The sequence below is a fragment of the Schistocerca cancellata genome, chromosome 6 (assembly GCF_023864275.1).
Source record: "Schistocerca cancellata isolate TAMUIC-IGC-003103 chromosome 6, iqSchCanc2.1, whole genome shotgun sequence".
In the NCBI taxonomy this organism is placed as follows: Eukaryota; Metazoa; Arthropoda; class Insecta; order Orthoptera; family Acrididae; genus Schistocerca; species Schistocerca cancellata.
The window spans coordinates 101,519,964-101,541,916 of NC_064631.1; the positions used below are offsets into that span (position 1 = coordinate 101,519,964).

Sequence of the window (21,953 nt, forward strand, 5' to 3'; positions counted from 1 at the left end):
TTAACTCAAACAACAGTTAATTCTGTTGTGCGGACGAATACTAAACTAAAATCTTTAGTAACAACAAGCAATGTAACTGATTGAAGGTGAAATACACAACCAAATTCTCGTTCGAGTTGTATACGAAAAGGACTGCTCTCAGAGTTACAGCTCGTTAGTTTCGCTACTCCCTGTTGTGACCACGCGAAGCGTTTGCTGCAATCGCGGCGTTCCTATATTCTGAGTTTCGGCTATTATTCGAAGAGTAAGGTTCTCTCTGAATCACTGACTTTCTTCTAACGTCTGCAGTTGTGCTGCAACTGCAAGACTCTCCAAAAAAGAAACATGGAACATGGTGCCCTGCACAGATAGCGTTATTCATTCCCGTGGCTTTTTATGACAGGAAAGTTGCTGCAATTCTCCTTCGAGTGGAGTAACAAACTGTGCTATGATTCACTCTCTAGGAAGACACATACGACATTGTCTCAGTTTTTGCAGACGCAACCTATTCCTAGCTCTTTTGCTCCACTTCTCAATGACGACGCTATCCATTTCTCTCGAGAACTGAAAACATCGTTCTCGTCTTCCGCAGGAATTTCATATTCACGGTATGCGTGTAAAATTTCTTCTCTTTCTTTTGTTTCCTTGATTTAAGGTACGAGCAGCACTATGTGAAAAGATACTCAGGGGAGATTGAAGTTCGACATCTGATTCAACGACAACGTTCACCTAGCTATAATATACCAATTAGCCAACTTCAACTGTAAGCCCTGTATAACGCTACATGAAACTTTTTTTAAAAAATCTGTCAATGTGTTACAGTAATGGTATTGTAGTTGTGAATACATTCCGGTTCATAAAAGGTAGAAATTCCTTTAAACGAACAAAGTATTAAACAAACATTTCAAAAAGGCAATAATGATGTGTATAAATAGTGGAGTTATTCCGTCCAGTCAAGAGGCTATTCTACCCAGTGTATTTCAGTGTTCAAATTACAAGAATTTATCAACTTGTTACTGCTTGTTTCACGTCTTCCTCGGACCATGAAGCACTTGGCCTTTTTCCCCTTCGTACGTACGGACCATCTGAAGACAAACCAAGAAAATGTGATCTCTAGATTTCTGCAGCAAAACAACAATTAAACTGATAATCTGACTTAACGGAAATAGCCCCAAATGTACAGGACGAGATAGCTCCTTGTGCAGTCATTTCGAAAGACGCGGAAAATCAGACCTTTGTGGAAAAAGCTAGCAATATTTATCGCTAAAACACTGCGTAATCTGTGTTCTTATACAAGTAACAATGAGAGTTTAAAATTTGATAGTGTTGTGCACGGTACACCTTAATCTGTAGGTCATATTCCTTAGCTATGGAATTGGTTTACCTCTATAGTTTGTTCTTCTGTCCTGTCGATAATGCGAAAGAAAACGCTCTTACTACAACCACACGCGGCGACACACAGGTACTGGCACACACTGAAGGCAAAACTACCTCGACTCGGTGCGGAACTAGCGCACTGTTGCTACATTTCTTATTTCAGGTGGATAAGCCTCGTTATCGGAATAGTCCTGCTGTACGCAATTAGTAGTTACAATGTATAATTTCGGAGACAGACGAGTGGTACGTGAAATTATTGAATTCATAGTGGGTCCCGTTAATTCCTCGGCCGTTAAAAATTGTTGCATTTTTCATGACACATAAAAGGCGAAGAACAAGAGGACTGAAACTTCCTGGAAGATTAAAACTGTGTGGCGGACCGAGACTCGAGCTCGGGACTTTTGCCTTTCGCGAGCAAGTGCTCTACGATCTGAGCTACCCAAGCACGACTCACGCCCCGTCCTCATAGCTTCACTTCTGCCAGTACCTCGGCTCCTACATTTCAAACTTTACAGAAGCTCTCCTGCGAACCTTGCAGAACTAATACTCCTGAAAGAAAGGATATTGCGGAGACATGGCTTAGCCACAGCCTAGGGGATGTTTCCAGAATGAGATTTTCACTCTGCAGCGGAGTGTGCGCTGATATGAAACTTCCTGGCAGATTAAAGCTGTGTGCCGGACCGAGACTCGAACTCGGGACCTTTGCCTTTCGCGGGCAAGTGCTCTAGCAAAGTACCGAGTTCGAGTCTCAGTCCGGCACACAGTTTTAATCTGCCAGGAAGTTTCATATCAGCGCACACTCCGCTGCAGAGTGAAAATCTCATTCTGGAAACAAGAGGACTGCATACCGAAAGTAGTGCATCAGCAATGTAAATTGTCACCAGTTTCGTTCATCCTCTGTATTGGGGGAGCCAGTGGGGAATGTAGAGACGATATGAAATAAACAAAACTTCATTAACTGGTAGCCACAATATAAGATTTACCGACGACGTAGCTGTCACTGAGGAAGACTAACAGAAACAGCGAAAAACGTTAGCAGGAATGACGAAGATCTTGAAACAGATCTATTACATAAAGTTTAATACAAATAAGAGGCAAGTCAGGGTGTGGAACCATCAAAATACGAGTACGTAGCCACTGAAGCTGATGACATACCACTTACGGAACACTCAGCAATCAGATGGATAGCACCGTCAGTGACAAGTCGAGCGAAAGATAAGATGTAATGTCGGATTTGTCTTTCTAGAGAGCAGGCCAATACAATTACAAGACCTTTAACAACTCCAGAAGTGAAATCAACTCACATGTCAAACGTTTAGCCGAAATACGAGTATACTCAGGTGATACAAGTAATAGGTTACGTCGTAATGTCGTTCAGACCTCCTGCCGCCCACCGTAGTTCAGCACTCGACGTGGCATCGACTCAACAAGTCGTTGGAAGTTCCATGCAGACATATTCAGTCATGCTCCTTCTGTAGCCGTCCATAATTGGGAAAGTGCTGCCTTGCCGGTGCAGGATTTTCTGCACGAGCTCACCTCTCAGTTATATCCCATGAATTTTCGATGAGATCCATGTCGGGCGATCTGGGTGCCTCGAATCCTCCGGAATGTTCCTCAAACCAATCGCGAACAAATGCGACCTGGTGACAGGGCGCATTATCACCCATAAAAATCCCATCGTTGTCTGGGAACATGGAGTCCACGAGTGGCTGCAAATGGTCTCCAAGTAGTCGAACATAACCATTTTCCAGTCAATGATCGGTTCAGTTGGAGCAGAGGATCCATTCCATGCAAACACAGCCCTCACCATTATGGAGGTAGAGCCAGCTTGCAGAGTCCGTTGTTGACAACTTGGGTCCATGGCTTCGTGAGGTGTGCGCCACACTGTAACTGTACCATCAGCTCTTTCCAACTCAAATCGGGACTCATCCGAGCAGGCCACGGCTTTCCAGTCGTCTAGGATGCAACCGACATGGTCACGAGCCCAGGAGGCCCTCGCGTCCGTCGTCTGATGCCACAGCCCATTAACACCAAATTCAGCCACACTGACCTAACGGATACGTTCGTCACACGTCCCGCGTTAATATCTGCGGTTATTTCACGCAGTGCTGCTTGTCTGTTAGCAGACAACTCGATGCAAACGTGACTGCTCTCGATCGTTAAGCGAAGGCTCCGGCCACTGAGTTGTCCTTAGTGAGAGGTAATGCCTGAAATGTGGTATTCTCGGCACGCTCTTAACACTGTGGATCTCGGGATATCGAATTCCCTGACGTCCAATACGTCCAGCTCCTACTACCATTCCACGTTCAGAGTCTGTTAATTCCCGTCGTGCGGTCATAACCACGTCGGAAACCTTTTCACGCGAATCACCGAAGTACATATAACAGCTTCGCCAATGCACTGTCCTTTTACACCGAGTGTACATGATACTACCGCCATCCGTATATGTGCATATCCCTATGCCGTGACTTTTGTCACCTCAGTTTGAAGAGAATATGAAGCAGACAAAACTTGATGCACTGGAAATCACGATAATAAGATTTACTTTAGACGTAGCTGTCACTGAAAAAAATTAAGAAAAACAGCAGGAAACGTTAGGAAGAGTGAGCAAGATCTTGAAAATGATGTCTAACATAAAAATTACTACCAACAAGAGTGAAATCAAGGTGTGGAAGCACCAAAATACGGCAGCAGACATTAGAGTTGATGATATCCCACTCAGAGAACAACTGTCTGTCAGATGGATAGCGTCGTCGGTGACAAGTGGAGCGAAAGAGTTAAGAGTAAGTTGGGTCCGCAGAAGCTCAGATGTAATGTCGTGTTTCTCCTCCTAGAGAGTCGACCAACACAGTGACAAGACCTTTAATCAGTCTGACATGGCAAAAGTTCGTCCGCTATAAAGAACTGAACTGCACATTCAGAGGTAGCTTGTTGTGGTCTTGTATGGCTCGGAAACGCAGACTATTGCTGTACACGACAAGAGACGTCTGGAAGCATATGAAATACTTCGCTGTAGGGGGATGGAGAAGATCTCGTGGCTGGCCGGGGTGGCCGAGCGGTTCTAGGCGCTACAGTCTGGAACCGCGCGACCGCTACGGTCGCAGGTTCGAATCCTACCTCGGGCATGGATGTGTGTGATGTCCTTAGGTTAGTTAGGTTTACGTAGTTCTAAGTTCTAGGGGACTGTCGACCTTAGAAGTTAAGTCCCATAGTGCTCAGAGCCATTTGAACCATTAGAAGATCTCGTGGCCACAAAGATGATAAACGCAGAATGCTTAGGAGAATACGTGAAAAAAGACGTCTGATTCCAACAGTTTGGAAAACAATAGCTCAAATAATTGGCGTCCTCTATCGACACAATAGTTTTTTAGTTAATCTAACGGAGAAAATGATTGCAGGCAAGAGAGCACGGCCTCTGACTGCAGCTGCCAAATACGCTCATTGTTTCCGGTACGGTACAGAGGGAAGGCGTTTTCTCTCTGTCCGTCTTGCATCCAGACACGACGTTGTATAATTTTTTACAGATCTTGTTTTACACGTAATGTATTAAGCTTCCGTAATGTCTTTAAGATCAATAATGTATCTGGTTTACCTCGATTTCTAGGACTTGTTTTCTTGTTGGAAGTGAGAAGGGGAGGTGCTTCCATTTCGAAAGATCTCCAGCTGCAGATATCCGTACTGGAACACTGTCATATACTCTCATGCTCATAAGTTAAGGATAATTGCAGAATGTGGTGCCACACAACGTGGCACTACACAAAATTGACGCTAATAGCATAGGCACATAGGCAAAACAGACGACACAGATCTGTAAGTCCACGGTATTGGTGATAAGTTGAGAAAACCGTCCCGAAACACATGTGCTACAAAACGCCACTGTTTCCTGCGCATGTAACCCGACATCAGTATGGGATATGATCACCATGCACACGTACATAGGCCGCACAACGGGTTGGCATACTCTGGATCAGGTGGTCGAGCAGCTGCTGGGGTATAGCCTCCCATTTTTGCACCAGTGCCCGTCGGAGCTCCTGAAGTGTCGTAGGGCTTTGAAGACGTGCAGCGATACGTCGACCGAGAGCATCCCAGACGTGCTGGATGGGGTTTAAGTTTGGAGTGCAGGCCACTCCGTTCGCCTGACATCTTCTGTTTCAAGGTACTCCTTCACGGTGGCAGCTAGGAGCGGCCGTGCGTTATCATCCATCAGGAGGAACGTGGGACCCACTGCACCCCTGAAAAGGCGGACATACAGGTGCAAAGTGAGGTCCCGATACACCTGACCTATTACAGTTCCACTGTAAAACACATGCAGGGGTGTAGGTACAACAACCATAATCCCACTCTACACCATCAAACCACGAACTCCATACAGGTCCCTTTCAAGGACATTAAGGAGTTGGTATCTGGTTCCTGGTTCATGCCAGATGAAAACCCGGCGAGAATCACTGTTCAGACTATACCTGGACTCGTCTGTGAACATAACCTGGGACCACTGTTCCAATGACCACGTACTGTGTTCTTGACACCAGGCTTTATGGACTCTCCCTTGACCAGGGGTCAGTGGAATGCACCTTTCAGGTCTCCAGGCGAATAAACCATGTCTGCAGACTGTGTGTCTGGAGACAATTGTTCCAGTGGCTGCGGTAGGGTCATGAGAAAGGCTACCTGCAGTATTCCGTGGACGTCTGCGGGCACTGATGGTGATATATCGGTGTTCTTGTGGTGTTTTACACTGTGGACGTCCCGTATTGTAGCGCCTGAACACGTTTCCTGTCTGCTGGAATCGTTTCCATAATCTTGAGATCACACTTTCTGGCACACGGAGAGCGCGTGCTACAACCCGCTGTGTTTGACCAGCCTCCAGTCGCCCTGGTATTCTACCCCTCATAACGTCATCAATATGTGTTCTTTGAGCCATTTTCAACGCACAGTCACCACTTGCACGTGTGAAAACGTCTGCACTCTTACATGCACCTCTGCGTATATGGACTGTTGCCAGCGCCACTGTGCGACGACCGCAGGTCAAATGCACCGCATGGCCATACCCCGAGGTGATTTAAACCCGCAAACCGCCCACCAGAGCGTTGTTTCACCATACATCAGCATTATCCTTAGTTTATGAGCATGAGTGTAGTTTTGAAAGCATACCGCCTCATGAAAATAGTGAACCGAATGTTCAAAAGAAGTTCTTAATAAGTTTTACTGTGATTTGCAACCCAAATTTTCAGCCGTGTATCTCTGGTAACGTAATCAGACTCGGAAAAATCTTTATATCTTTATTCACAAAATGGAAGCTTTGCATCTCTGCATCTCATGTGCTCTAAGACAAGAAAACGACGCACCACGAAGGAATTATCTAAATGGTACGGAAATCGGTAGATGTGGTGTATATTTGTAGGGAAAAAAAGGACACAATTTCAGAAAAATTTGATGATTTCTGCAAGAGAAAGAGCTTCAAAAATTGGGCAAGTCAATAACACGTTGGTACACCTCCGGCTCGTATGCAATCAGTTATTCGGCTTCGCCTCGATTGAAATGATGGATGTCCTCCTGAGGGATATCTTGCGAAATTATGTGCAATTGGCGCCTTAGATCGTCGAAATCTCGAGCTGGTTGGCGGACCCTGGCCAGGATGCTTCAAACGTTCTCAATTGGAGAGAAATTCGGCGAACTTGCTGTCCAAAATAGGGTTTCGTAAGCCTGAAGATAAGCAGTAGAAACTTTCGCCATGCGCAGACGGACATTGTCTTACTGAAATGTAAGCACAGGGTGGCTTGCCGTGAAGGACAAATGAAACAGAGAGTAGAATTTCTTCGACGTACCACTGTGCTGTAAGGGTGTGGCGGATGACAACCAAAGGGGTCCTGCTATGAAATGAAATATCACCCTAGACCATCACTCCTGGGTGTCGGTCCCTATTGGGACGACAGTCACGATGGTATCTCACCTCTGCCCGGGGCCTACGGACACGTCTTGTTGATCATCGGGGCTCAAACCGAAGATTTGGGGAGCCATTTCTGATCATAACAAGATACCTTTGGTTGTCACCCGTGGCAGTCTTACAGCACAGCAGTACGTCGACGACATTCCACGCCCCGTTTTGTAGCCCTTCATGGCAAGCCATTCCTGGTTTACATTGCAGCAAGGTACTGCCCGCCCGCACACGGCTTTTCTTCGTGCTTGTTAAACAATACCATGGCCAGCAAGGTCGCCGCATCTCTTCCCAATTGAGAACGTTTGGAGAAAGCATTGGGGAGGGGGGGGGGAGGGGAGACTTTGACGATCTAACGCGCCCTGCCTCAGCAGGGTACCCAACAATTCTACCAAACAATGCCAAGCCGAACAGCTGCTTCCATAAGGACCAAATGTGCACCAACAAGTCATTGATTTTATAAGTTTGTGAAGCTATTTCTCTTGAATAAATTATCCAATTTTTGTGAAATTGTAATCATTTGTTTTTCTGTAAATATACATCAAATCTACCGATTTCCGTCCCATTCGGAGAATTCCTGCGTGATGAGTCGTTTTTATGTTCAAATGGTTCAAATGGCTCTGACCACTATGGGACTTAACATCTGAGGTCATCAGTCCCCTAGGACTTAGAACTACTTAAACCTAACTAACCTAAGGACATCACAAACATCCATGCCCGAGGCACGATTCGAACCTGCTCGCTTCCAGATTGAAGCGCCTAGAACCACTCGGCCACAGCGGCCGGCTCGTTTTATCTCTTAGAGTGTATTTCTGAAGGACACGGATTAACATATGAAGCACATTTACTGCCTAACCAATAGCAATGCGTGTAACGGACTTCGCTTTATAGGCTAAGCTCGAGCAGGAACATTGTATTTGGCATTTCTTATACACTGCTGGACATTAAAATTGCTACACCAAGAAGAAATGCACGTGATAAACCTGTATTCATTGGACAAATATACACTCCTGGAAATGGAAAAAAGAACACATTGACACCGGTGTGTCAGACCCACCATACTTGCTCCGGACACTGCGAGAGGGCTGTACAAGCAACGATCACACGCACGGCACAGCGGACACACCAGGAACCGCGGTGTTGGCCGTCGAATGGCGCTAGCTGCGCAGCATTTGTGCACCGCCGCCGTCAGTGTCAGCCAGTTTGCCGTGGCATACGGAGCTCCATCGCAGTCTTTAACACTGGTAGCATGCCGCGACAGCGTGGACGTGAACCGTATGTGCAGTTGACGGACTTTGAGCGAGGGCGTATAGTGGGCATGCGGGAGGCCGGGTGGACGTACCGCCGAATTGCTCAACACGTGGGGCGTGAGGTCTCCACAGTACATCGATGTTGTCGGCAGTGGTCGGCGGAAGGTGCACGTGCCCGTCGACCTGGGACCGGACCGCAGCGACGCAGGGATCCACGCCAAGACCGTAGGATCCTACGCAGTGCCGTAGGGGACCGCAAATTAGGGACACTGTTGCTCCTGGGGTATCGGCGAGGACCATTCGCAACCGTCTCCATGAAGCTGGGCTACGGTCCCGCACACCGTTAGGCCGTCTTCCGCTCACGCCCCAACATCGTGCAGCCCGCCTCCAGTGGTGTCGCGACAGGCGTGAATGGAGGGACGAATGGAGACGTGTCGTCTTCAGCGATGAGAGTCGCTTCTGCCTTGGTGCCAATGATGGTCGTATGCGTGTTTGGCGCCGTGCAGGTGAGCGCCACAATCAGGACTGCATACGACCGAGGCACACAGGGCCAACACCCGCCATCATGGTGTGGGGAGCGATCTCCTACACTGGCCGTACACCACTGGTGATCGTCGAGGGGACACTGAATAGTGTACGGTACATCCAAACCGTCATCGAACGCATCGTTCTACCATTCCTAGACCGGCAAGGGAACTTGCTGTTCCAACAGGACAATGCACGTCCGCATGTATCCCGTGCCACCCAACGTGCTCTAGAAGGTGTAAGTCAACTACCCTGGCCAGCAAGATCTCCGGATCTGTCCCCCATTGAGCATGTTTGGGACTGGATGAAGCGTCGTCTCACGCGGTCTGCACGTCCAGCACGAACGCTGGTCCAACTGAGGCGCCAGGTGGAAATGGCATGGCAAGCCGTTCCACAGGACTACATCCAGCATCTCTACGATCGTCTCCATGGGAGAATAGCAGCCTGCATTGCTGCGAAAGGTGGATATATACTGTACTAGTGCCGACATTGTGCATGCTCTGTTGCCTGTGTCTATGTGCCTGTGGTTCTGTCAGTGTGATCATGTGATGTATCTGACCCCAGGAATGTGTCAATAAAGTTTCCCCTTCCTGGGACAATGAATTCACGGTGTTCTTATTTCAATTTCCAGGAGTGTATTATACTACAACTGACATGTGATTACACTTTCACGCAATTTGGGTGCATAGATCCTGAGAAATCAGTACCCAGAACAACCACCTCTGGCCGTAATAACGGCCTTGATACGCCAGGGCATTGAGTGAAACACAACTTGGGTGGCGTGTACAAGTACAGCTGGCCATGCAGCTTCAACACAATACCACTGTTCATCAAGAGTAGTGACTGGCGTATTATGACGAGCCCGTTGCTCGGGCACCATTGACCAGATGTTTTCAATTGGTGAGAGATCTGGAGAATGTGCTGGCCAGGGCAGCAGTGGAACATTTTCTGTATCCAGAAAGGCTCGTACGGGACCTGCAACATGCGGTCGTGCATTATCCTGCTGAAATGTAGGGTTTCGCAGGGATCGAATGAAGGGTAGAGCCACGGGTCGTAACACATCTGAAATGTAACGTCCACTGTTCAAAAGACCGTCAATGTGACCGAGACGTGTAACCAATTGCACCCCATACAATCACGCCGGGTGATACGCCAGTATGGCGATGACGAATACACGCTTCCAATGTGTGTTCACCGCGATGTCGCCAAACACGGATGCGACCATCATGATGCTGTAAACAGAACCTGGATTCATCCGAAAAAATGACGTTTTGCCATCCGTGCACCCAGGTTCGTCGTTGAGTACACCATCGCAGGCGCTCCTGTCTGTTTTGCAGCGTCAAGGATAACCGCAGCCATGGTCTCCGAGCTGATAGTCCATGCTGCTGCAAACGTCGTCGAACTGTTCGTGCAGGTGGTTGTTGTCTTGCAAACGTCCCCATCTGTTGACTCAGGGATCTAGACGTGGCTGTACGATCCGTTACAGCAATGCGGATAAGATGCCTGTCATCTCGACTGCTAGTGATACGAGGCCGCTGGGATCCAGCACGTCGTTCCGTATTACCCTCCTGTACCCATCGATTCCATATTCTGCTAACAGTCATTGGATCTCGACCAACGCGAGCAGCAATGTCGCGATACGATAAACCGCAATCGCTACAGTCCGAAATTTATCAAAGTCGGAAACGTGATGGTACGCATTTCTCCTCCTTACACGAGGCATCACAACAACGTTTCACCAGGCAACGCCGGTAAACTGCTGTTTGTGTATGAGAAATCGGTTGGAAACTTTCCTCATGACAGTTCGTTGTTGGTGTCGCCACCGGCGCCAACCTTGTGTGACTGCTCTGAAAAGCTAATCATTTGCTGCATATCACAGCATCTTCTTCCTGTCGGTTAAATTTCGCGTGTGTAGCACGTCATCTTCGTGATAATGGCCAGCGGTGTATTTGATATAATTCTCTCACGGTGCACGGCATAGCTGCGGCTATGCGTTCTTACGTGTGCCTGCAGGGAGGTGTCTTTAGTAGTGCTCAGTGATTCTCTACGGACCCTCGGTGGCTTAACACAGGCTGTAAACACGAACGCCGCCTGTGCCGACAAAAGCACACGAATGGCCTGGCCTCTCAGACTCCGCAAACCGCAGTCCCTTGGGAAGCTATTTGTGTGCACAGAGAGCCCGGCAACCGGCCACAAAGAGCGGAAATGGACACCTGAATTGACCCGTCTCAAGACAATATGTAGCTTTAGTAAAAACGTAGGCTTCTGCGGCCATTGTCACAGTCAATAAAATTTTTCTGGCTTTGTGGCCGCATTGTCAATATGTAAAACTACCGACGTTTCGGTCACTGTTGCAAGTGACTTTCCTCGATGTGTTTTTGTTTACTGTAAAACTTGCAACAGTGACTTAAATGATGGTAGTTTTACATATTGACATTGCGGTCACAAACCCAGAAAAATTTTACTGTCAATTTGTAGCTTTATTCCTGAGCTAAAGACCCACACACTTTCCTCCAACATACGATGCATGTTCAGAAAATAAATGTACTAGATTTTTATATTTTTTACAAAAATTATTTTTTAAAATTACGGGTTAGTGTTGACACACTTGTCTATTTTTTTCATATAATCGCCATCTCGCTGAATACATGTGTAGAGCCGTGGCATAAGCCTCTTTATGCACTCCTCGAAAAGTTCTTCCGCCAGCTCCTTCCCCCACTTCCTGCATCTGCTCGTCCGTTGAAACTTTAATTCCACTCATGTGTGCCTTCAGAGAGGTGAAAAGATGACAATCCGAAGGCGCCAAGTCAGGGAAATACGAGGGTGGCTTATAACATCCCAACCAAATCAGTCCAAGTGCGCCTTGGTCGCTAAGGCTGCCTGAGGACGCGCGTTATCGTACATCCGACACACTCCTCTCACCAAAATTACCCTCCTTTTGTTCTAAATGCTCCTTTTGAGTATTTATAAGGTCTCACAATTCCGTTTTGCATTGGTGATCACCATCGGAGGCAGAACTTCGACTAAAATTATGCGTTTTATGTCCTAAAACGCTGGGGCCGTGGTTTTTTTTTCCAGATATGGTACATTTGAACTTTCTAGCAGCTTGGGAATTGGTGTGACGTCACTGCGTTCAGTGCCGCCTTGTCTCAGGCGCGTAATGAGTCACCAGTGTTTCATTTCAACTCACAACAGAGCTCATAAAACCCTCACCTTCCAATTCAAGTCGCTCAAGAACCTCGCGGGCACTACTGACCAGATTTTTCTTTGCCTGCTCTGTCAACTGTTTCGGTATCCATCTTCCGCAGTTTCCGATATCGTAGCGTTTCTGAGAATGTCTCGTCTTGGACAGTTCTGGAGAGTTATGGAAACACTGCATAACTTTCATTTACAGTGAATTGGTAGTTTTCACGAACAGATTCCTCGATTTTTTGCACCCACTGATCAGTCAGATTTAGTCTTCCACTCCTCTGTTTCATCATGAGCATTTCTTCTGCCACCACTAAACTCCCTACACCATATAAACACAGTCGTTCTGTTCATAACATCTCCTTGGAGTAGGAAGCGGATCACAGCACTTGGCGGGATTTCTTACCGAGTTCTTTCACGCAACTGGACACGGCAGAGAGAGTTTGCATGTCGCCATGTTCCTATGAGCCTCGGTCTGGTCAGGAGATTTCCCTCTACCACTCTGTGTTGCCAACCCTCAAAAAAGAAAAAAACACAGTTCGTTATAGTCACAGTACGCTTACTTTCTGAACATGTCTGGTAGTTAAGAAAAATAAAGAAAAGGAAAGTAATCAGACATCGCCTACCGATATGAGACTGTGAAGTCACTATGTTCAAAACATAGCCGGCCGCGGTGGTCTAGCGGTTCTGGCGCTGCAGTCCGGAACCGCAGGACTGCTACGGTCGCAGGTTCGAATCCTGTCTCGGGCATGGGTGTGTGTGATGTCCTTAGGTTAGTTAGGTTTAAGTAGTTCTAAGTTCTAGGGGTCTTATGACCTAAGATGTTGAGTCCCATAGTGCTCAGAGCCATTTGAACCATTTTTTTTTTCAAAACATAAACTAAGCTAGTTTATGGCGTCATTGCTGAAATTATTTGTCACAATTTGGAATCTTACAGTTTTCTTCCTATTGACTCCAAAAACTTATTTTGGTGTAGAGTGTGTGCTGTGACATTCACAGCTGACGTGAGAGAAAAATAAGAAAATAAAAAGAGAGAGAGAAAAGGCTGTTATGGGATTGACAGTTTGGAATTCGAATACATTTTTTTTCATTTTTGTTGAAGCTGTGGACGAGAGGCCTTTAATCAATAACTGTTTCAATCGCAGAGTCATTTTCGCAATCGCGTGACTGTGTAACGTTAGTGGAGCCTATGGCTACGAATCAGGTGTGACCTCTCTCGTTACAAGAAGAGGTTCAGGATATTACAGTGCCTCAAACGCTAACCAGGCCTTCATATTTCCGTAATAGGCTCATTAACCGACAAGCACCTTACTTTCCTCGACGTTACACCGCAGGCAAGAATCACAAAACCGTAGTGGATTCAGAATTAAGTGGTTCAGCGCATGCGAGTGAAACCCGAGGCGGCAGTTCCGAGGGTCGTATAACTCTCGTAACGGCGGAGAAAAGGACGCTGCGTCCATCGGCGTGCCCCGCGGGCTGAGCCCGAAAGCGAGCGGCCGCAAGTGTCCCAGATGCCTGCGGGAAGAAAGCCGTGAGTGAGTGGTTCTGCTCTCCGCCGCCGCAGGTGCTGGCGCTGCTGCTGCTGTTGGCGGCGACAGCCACGGCCGCGTCTTCGAGGCGCCCGGCGGCCAAGGACGCGGCCGCTGACGTCATCTCGGGGGTGTCGCTGGACCGGCCGCACACGCAGCGGCTGCTCAGGCGGCAGCTGCAGGAGCTGGAGCGTCAGGACAGGCGGCCGAGGCCCGGGGGCCGCGACCAGCGCCGCTACGCGCTGGGGGGCTTCGGAGGCGGCGGACACGGGGGAGCCAGCCTGGGGGGCTTCGGAGGCGGCGGACTGGGGGGCGGCGGACTGGGGGGCGCCAGCCTCGGGGGCGGAGGACTGGGGGGCGGCTTCGGGCCGCTCGTGCTCAGCCCCTCCCTCATCGACACGTCTTCTCTCGGAGCTACAGGTATGTACACAGTGACGGTTTCGCCTTTGGAGCGTATCTGCATTCAGCATATGTTGTTGTTGTCTTCAGCCTGCAGATAGGTTTGTCACTGGTCTCAACGCTAGTCCATCCTGTACAAGCCTCTTTATCTCTGCTTAACCACCGCATCCTACTCCCATCTGACACTACTTACTGTATTCAAGCCTTACTCTTTCTATACAGTTTTCACCCACAAGCACTTCCCTCCAATACCAAACTCATGATTTCCTGATACCTCAGCAGGTGTCCTACTAACCGATCCCTTCGTTTACTCAAGTTGTGCCGTAAATTTCTCATCAACATATAAGCAGTTTTGATTTAGGCATCATTACCTGTTCCAGTTTCTGGTAGGCTGCACCTGATCTTTTTGTACTTTTTTAGGACGCCCAATATTTCGTTTCCCATTGGAGTGTACATCTGTGTATTAGGTTAGGTATACGTTCTTCAGACATCCTTTGAATACACAGATTCCAATGTTTTCTGTACTACTCTGTTATTTAAAGTATGGATTTGACGTTCATTTAATTTCTAATTTCACTATTCCTCATCCGACTGATGAATCTGTAACTAACTCGTGGTCTTAGGAGTCTCATCTCTGTTGCTTCTACCCTTCTCCTTTCACCGGGAGTTTGAGTCAAAACGTTCGACCCATACATTAGAACTGGTAATTCCATCACATTATAAAATTTTGGTAGCATCTCTTCTCTTTCCTAACGTTTGTGAGGAGTGCGATTTATAGTACCTACCAACTGTTGAAACTTCTGCAGTTTTTATTCTTGATCATTGAATGTAATGTATGAGATCTCACATGCTAGGTATTTAAAAGTACACTCATGCTAATAAATTAAGGATAATTGCAGAATGTGGTGCCACACAACGTGGCACTACACAAAACTGGCGCTAATAGCACAGGCACATAGGGAACATATACGACACAGATATGTAAGTTCACGGTGTCGGTGGTAAGTTGAGAAAACAGTCCCGAAACACATGTGCTACAAAGCGCCACTGTTTCCTGCGCATGTACCCCGACATCAATATGGGATATGATCACCATGCACACGTACACAGGCCGCACAACGGGTTGGCATACTCTGGATCAGGTGGTCGAGCAGCTGCTGTGATATAGCCTCCCATTCTTGCACCAGTGCCTGTCGGAGCTTCTGAAGGACTTTTGTTTCAAGGTACTCCTCCACGATGGCACCTCGGTGGGGCCGTGCGTTATCATCCATCACGAGGAAGGTCGGCCCACTGAACCCCTGAAAATGCGGAACATACTGGTGCAAAATGACGTCCCCATCCCTACACCTCACTTGTTACAGTTCCTCTGTCAAAGATATGCAGGGGTATACATGCACCAATCATAATCCAATCCCACACCATCAAACCACGACCTCTATACAGGTCCATTTCAAGGACATTAAGAGGCTGGTATCTGGTTCCTGGCTCACGCCAGATTAAAACCCAGCGAGAATCACTGTTCAGACTATACCTAGACTCGTCCGTGAACGTAGCCTGGGACCACTATTCCATTGGCCAAGTACTGTGTTCTTGACACCAGGCTTTACGGGTTCTCCTGTGGCCAGCGGTCAGTGGAATGCACCTTGCAGGTATCTGGGCGAATAAACCGTGTCTGTTCATTCGTCTATAGACTGTGTGTCTGGAGACAACTATTCCCGTGGCTGCGGTAAGGTCCCGAGCAAGGCTGCCTGCAGTACTCCGTTGCCATCTGCGGGCACTGATGGTGAGATATCGGTGTTGTGTTGTACACTGCGGACGTCCCGTACTGTAGCGCCTGGGCACGTTTCCTATCTGCTGGAATCGTTGCCATAATCTTGAGATCACACTTTGTGGAACAGTGAGGACCCGTGCTACGACCTGCTGTGTTTGACCAGCCTCCAGTCGCCCTAGTATTCTACCCCTCATAACGTCATCAACATGTGTTCTTTGAGCCATTTTCAACACACAGTCACCATTAGCACGTCTGAAAACATTTGTACACTTACTCGCTGCACCGTACTGTAACATGCACCAACACACCTCTGCGTATGTGGACTGCTGCCAGCGCCACCGTGCAACGACTGCAAGCCAAATGCACTGCATGGTCATACCCCGAGGTGATTTAAACCCGCAAACCGCCCAAAGAGCGTTGTTTCATCATGTATCAGCATTATCCTTAATTTATTAGCATGAGTGTAGTTATTTGTTCTAGTGGTTTGTCATGAGTTATTATTGTTACTTTTCAGTGCTTCTTACCATGGAATGCCAGTATTTTAGTTTTACCTTTGAATATTGTTGTACTGCAAGAGATCAAAAAGTGTCCGTTCGTAGGCCGTGCAATGGAGAATCGATATGTCAGTTAGGCAAAACTGGCGTGATCATTGAGGCAATCATCCTACCGATGTACCAGACTGAATATACAGTTTGATAGAACACCGTGTCTTGTTGCGTGAAAAAGTTCGTAACCACCTGCTGCACATCCTCGTACGACAGAAATCGTTGGCCCTTCAAGGAAATTTTTAAGGGACCAAAGTCGTGATAATCGGGACGGGAGAGATCAGGACTACAGGATGGGAGCTCGACTGTCTCCCACTTTATTTGGCATAACTTCTGCGTTACGACATTTGTGACATGAGGGGTCTTGTTTTGAATCACGACCAGCACCGAACTTGGCACACCATTCCACAACGACGGCTTTCATTGTTCATTCTCCGATGGATTTCCACATGCATTGCTCATTCTCCGATGGATTTTCCACATGCATTGTTCATTCTCCAATTGATTTCTACCTGTCTTTCTCCTTCAGCAACTTAAAAGGAAATAAATGTTTCCATTTGGTAATGAAGTCGCTATAGTTGACGTTTCCACATTTACCGCATGCGAGTTGTTAAGACACGAATGCCACATTTATCCCTTGGCTACATGTCGGTGCTTCTATACCCGCATCGCAGTCACACTACGTTCCATATACGTCGCAGCAAGGCCTCAAACGGAAACTTTTATCGCCTCTTATAATAAAGTAGCAATCAAGGGTGACAGGAAGTGCTTAAATCCGTTACCTCTTCATCAGTTACCCGACCTCCTGAGTTAATCTTCAGTTTTTCTTTTGGAAAGCTTCCATTCTCTTCTTGAGCGTACTGTCTTTGTTCTGCATTTCACCTTCGTACAACGACAATACTTTCAGGAAAGATTTCCTAACACTGAAATCTATATCAGATGTCGATAAATTTGTATTTCTCTTTCTCAGTAAATCTCTTGTTACTACGGACAATCAGCATTCACGTCCTGTCTACTTCTGGTACCGTCTGTTATTTCGCTCCCCTGACAGCAGAAGAAATGTACTATTTTTAGCATCTCAGTTTGTAATATCATCCCCCGGTATCTCCCGATTGAAATAGAATACATTCCATTGGCTTTGTTTTGATTATGTTCGTGTTCTTCTTTTAATTTCTTTTTAAAGACACAATCCATTCCGTTCAACTAATGTCCTAGGTTCTATATCGTGTCTGCCAGAATTACAGTGAAGTCAGCAAACCACAAAGGTTTTGTTTCTTCTTCTTCTTGAAGTTTAACTTCCTTTCCAAATTCGTCTTTGGCTTCCTCTCCGCTTACCTAATACACAGATAGTATACTACATCGGCCAGGCTACAAATCAGTCCCTCTCTCTCTCTTCTCGGCTACTGCTTGCCTTTCATGACCTTCGATAGGCTGGTTCCTGTGCAAGTTGTAGCTAACCTTTCGCTCCTTTTATTTTATTCCTGCAATTTTTAGAGCTTTTAAGAGCATATTCGAGTCGACATTGTCGATATATTTCTTTCTCCAAACCTGCATACGAGGAAATTTTGGTTTGGCTTTTCCTAATCTAAGATAAATCGATGGGTCAGTATTTTCTCTTCTGCTCCTACGAAATAATACCATCGTGATATTGTGCGTAGAACCACGACTCGTCAGAAAAGGTGGTCGCGGGACCACTTCTGTGTCTAGTGCTGGTCCTGGGCGCACTACTCCCGGGGCGCCTCTCTCTGCTGCCGTCGAAGAAAACCGCAACCAGGGGGATCATTCGAAGCAAAAACATACATACCTTAAGAGCTATTAGCACTTGTTCAATAGAAGAGATGTGTTTCGCAGTAGCGAAGACGAACAGGCGCGCATAGCTCTTAAGGTATGCACTTTGTAGCTCATATTACTGGATTTTTTTTCTTATTTTAGCCCATGTACCACGTTTAAAGATATGCAAAGCAAACAACTAGCAGTAGAAGAGATATGTTTTAGAGTGTCAGTGACGGTGAAGTGCTCATAGCTCTAGAGGCATGCATTTTAGAGGCCATGTTTCTTTGCCTTTTTTCTTTTTCCTGGAATGATCTTTCGTTTCATATCCCTAAATAATGACCATTCCTTCTGGGACGCCATGTAAAATAGGACAGATGACATGTTTCGTTATTGCCCATATAACGCTTCCGTAGAATCGGTGCCAGAATGTCGATATCCAGTGAGGTGACAAAATCATTGTGTAGTTCCCTAATATCGTCTCGGAGCTCCTCTTGCCCGGCGTAGTGCAGCCACTCGACGTAGCGTGAACTCAGCATGTCACTGCAAGACCCTTGCAGATATGTCGAGCCATGCTGCCTCTATATCCGTACATAATAGCGAAAGTGTTGCCGGTGCACGATTTTGTGCACGATCTGACCTCTAGATTATGTCCCATAAGTGTTGGATGGTACTCATGTCGAGCAATCTGGGTTGCGAAATCATTCGTTCAAATTGTCCACAACGTTCTTCAAACCAGTCGTGAACGAAGCAACCCAGAGACGACGAATTATCACTCATAAAAATTCAATCGTTGTTTCGAGCCATGAAGTCCATGAATGACATAAAATGGTCTGCAAATAGTCGAACATAACCATTTCCAGTCAATTATTGCTTCCGTTGGAGCGGAGGACCCATTCCATTCCATGTAAACATAGCCCACACCATAATAGAGCCACCACCAGCTTGCACAGTGCGTTGTTGGCAACTTGGGTCCATGGCTTTCTCAGGTTGAAAATGGTTCAAATGGCTCTGGGCATTATGGGATTTAACTTCTGAGGTCATCAGTCCCCTAGAACTTAGAACTAATTAAACCTAACTAAGGACATTACACACATCCATGCCCGACGCAGGATTCGAACCTGCGACCGTAGTGGTCGTGCGGTTCCAGACTGTTGCGCCTAGAACCGCTCGGCCACTCCGGCCGGCCCTTCTGAGGTCTGCGCCACTGTCGAACCCTACTTTCAGCTCTTACCAACTGAAATCGCGACTCTTCTGACCAGCCCACGGTTTTCCAGTCGTCCAGGATCCAACCTCTATGGTCGGGAGCCCAGGAGAGGCGCTACAGACGATGTCGCGCTGTTAGTAACGGCTCTCTCGTCGGCCGTTTGCTGCTACAGCCCATTAACATCACATGTCGCCACATTGTCCTAACGGATACGTGCGTACCACGACCCACGTTTATTTCTGTGGTTATTTCACGCAGTGCTGATTCTGTGATAGCACTGACAGCTCTATGCAACCGCCGCAGCTCTCGGTCAAGTGAAGTCCTTCGGCCACTGTGTTGTCCGTGGTGAGAGATAATGCCTGAAATTTGGTGTTCTCGTCACACTCTTCACACTGTGGATCTCAGAACATTGAATTCCGTAGCCATTTCCGAAATGGAGAGATCCATGCCTCTAGGTCCAGCTACCACTCAGCGTTCAATGTCTGTTAATTCCCGTTGTAAGTAGGCTGTTTAGGTTCTTATATTGGTAACGCCACGTAGCGCTCTGTATGAATATCACTGGCTGTGCTGGATAGCATTGTTGTAATATTCGCTATTGTAGTATTGGGCAGTTGGCTGTTAACAGCGCGGAGCGTTGCGCAGTTGGAGGTGAGCCGCCAGCAGTCGTGGATGTGGGGAGAGAAATGGCGGAGTTTTGAGAGCGGATGATCCGGACGTGTGTCCATCAGAGAAAGTAACTTTGTAAGACTGGATGCCATGAACTGCTATATATATATATATATATATATATATATATATTATGACTTTTTAACACTATTAAGGTAAATACATTGTTTGTTCCATTGTGTCTAACCTTTGAAGCTTTCGTCCCATTTGTTGTATTAATTGTAATAACAATGCACTGGTGTCTGAAACATGTTCCTCAGTGCTTTTCGGCAGTGAATTTGCACCGGCAACATTCACATTTTGACAAGCAGAAAATGTGTCTTGACTTATTTGAGACAACGGCGAGGACCCAAAACCTGAATCTACAGTATTTGCGAAATTGTGTCCTGTCGTTTCGGATTCCTGAGGCGAGCTGTTGCCGATCGATCGATCGGTAATGCTTCCCTGTTCATTAATTGTTCCACTGTCCACACCATTATTTGCAGGCCGCTCCATTTCCCTATGCACAATTACCAGATTATTAGTTTGAACCTTAGTTAATTCATTACACGGTGGCGCTAACACACTGCTTTCGTCTTCACTGTAATTTCTCAGTTTACTTTGGAGCCTAGTATTACGTTTTTCACTCGCCATTATTGTCACAATATTTTACACGATAACACAGAAAAGTACAATTTGAAGTGCAAAATAAGAAAACACATTAACATAGCATTGAAAATAATATCTCGTTATTTGCAAGCGGAGCTGCGAAATACTTGGTGCAAATCTACATGCATGCCACAACTGTTTTACTGTACCACGATGAAAAGCTACAACTACAATGGAAATTCTCTTCTATAATTACGTGGTAGCAATAAACAATAGCTACACTAATTACACAAACTACAATAAAAAATCAGAAGATTCCAGTGAGGTATCCTCGACTAAGCGTCGACATATCAAACGTCCCCTTAGAAAAATTAGTGAAATACTGTGCTGATAAACCTCTTACATTATTTGATTTTCAAACAGCTGAGCAGAACTGAACCTACTCAGACATTTCGCTCTTTACCTATTCTGATCAACACTAAACTGACAGCCAATATTTTTAGGGCAACGCGATCTGACTTTCAATAATCCCTACAAAAGAATGGCCCTGACTAACATTAACCTATACCTTTCACAAATAACTTACCTCACAAAAATCTTCGTTACTCAAACTACTGCAATACAGCGAGCGCCACTACTGCCAGCTAAATAAAAGATTCAAACTACTAAAGGCACTAACTACTGATAGGCATACTTAGCAAATAAAAGATTTTGATAAAGAACAAACAATGTATTTACCTTAATAGTGTTAAAAAGTCATAATATATATAGCAGTTCATGGCATCCAGTCTTACAAATTTACTGCCTCTGATGGACGCATGTCCAGATCATCCGCTCTCAAAACTTCGCCATTTCTCTCTCCACATCCACCACTGCTGGCGACTCACCTCCAACTGCACAACGCTACGCGCTGTTAACAGCCAACTGCCCAACACTACAACAGCGAATATTACAACAATGCTAACCAGCCACAGACTGCACAAAGCACAGCCAGTGATTTTCATACAGAGCGCTACGTGGCGTTACCAATATAAGAACCTAAACAGCCCACTTACACCGTCGAGCGGCCATAATCACGTCGGAAACGTTATCACACGAATCACTCGAATTCAAATGACGGTTGCGCCAGTGCACTGTCCTTTCTACCTTGTGTACGTGGTACTCTCCTGCAACCATCTGTGTCTGTGCATATCGCTGTCCCAAGACTTCTGTCACCTCATCGTGTT

At 46.5% G+C, this 21,953-nt stretch overlaps 1 protein-coding gene across 1 annotated transcript in view; it reads left to right on the top strand.

Annotated features, from left to right (window-relative positions):
• The first annotated feature begins 3,977 nt into the window (after positions 1-3,977).
• Positions 3,978-21,953, top strand: part of LOC126088169 (uncharacterized) — a 112,929-nt gene continuing 94,953 nt past the window's right edge. Inside the window, exons 1-2 of the mRNA XM_049906292.1 lie at positions 3,978-4,139; positions 13,817-14,201. Coding sequence (XP_049762249.1) covers positions 3,978-4,139; positions 13,817-14,201 — 547 coding nt within the window. The remainder of the gene's footprint in view (positions 4,140-13,816; positions 14,202-21,953) is intronic.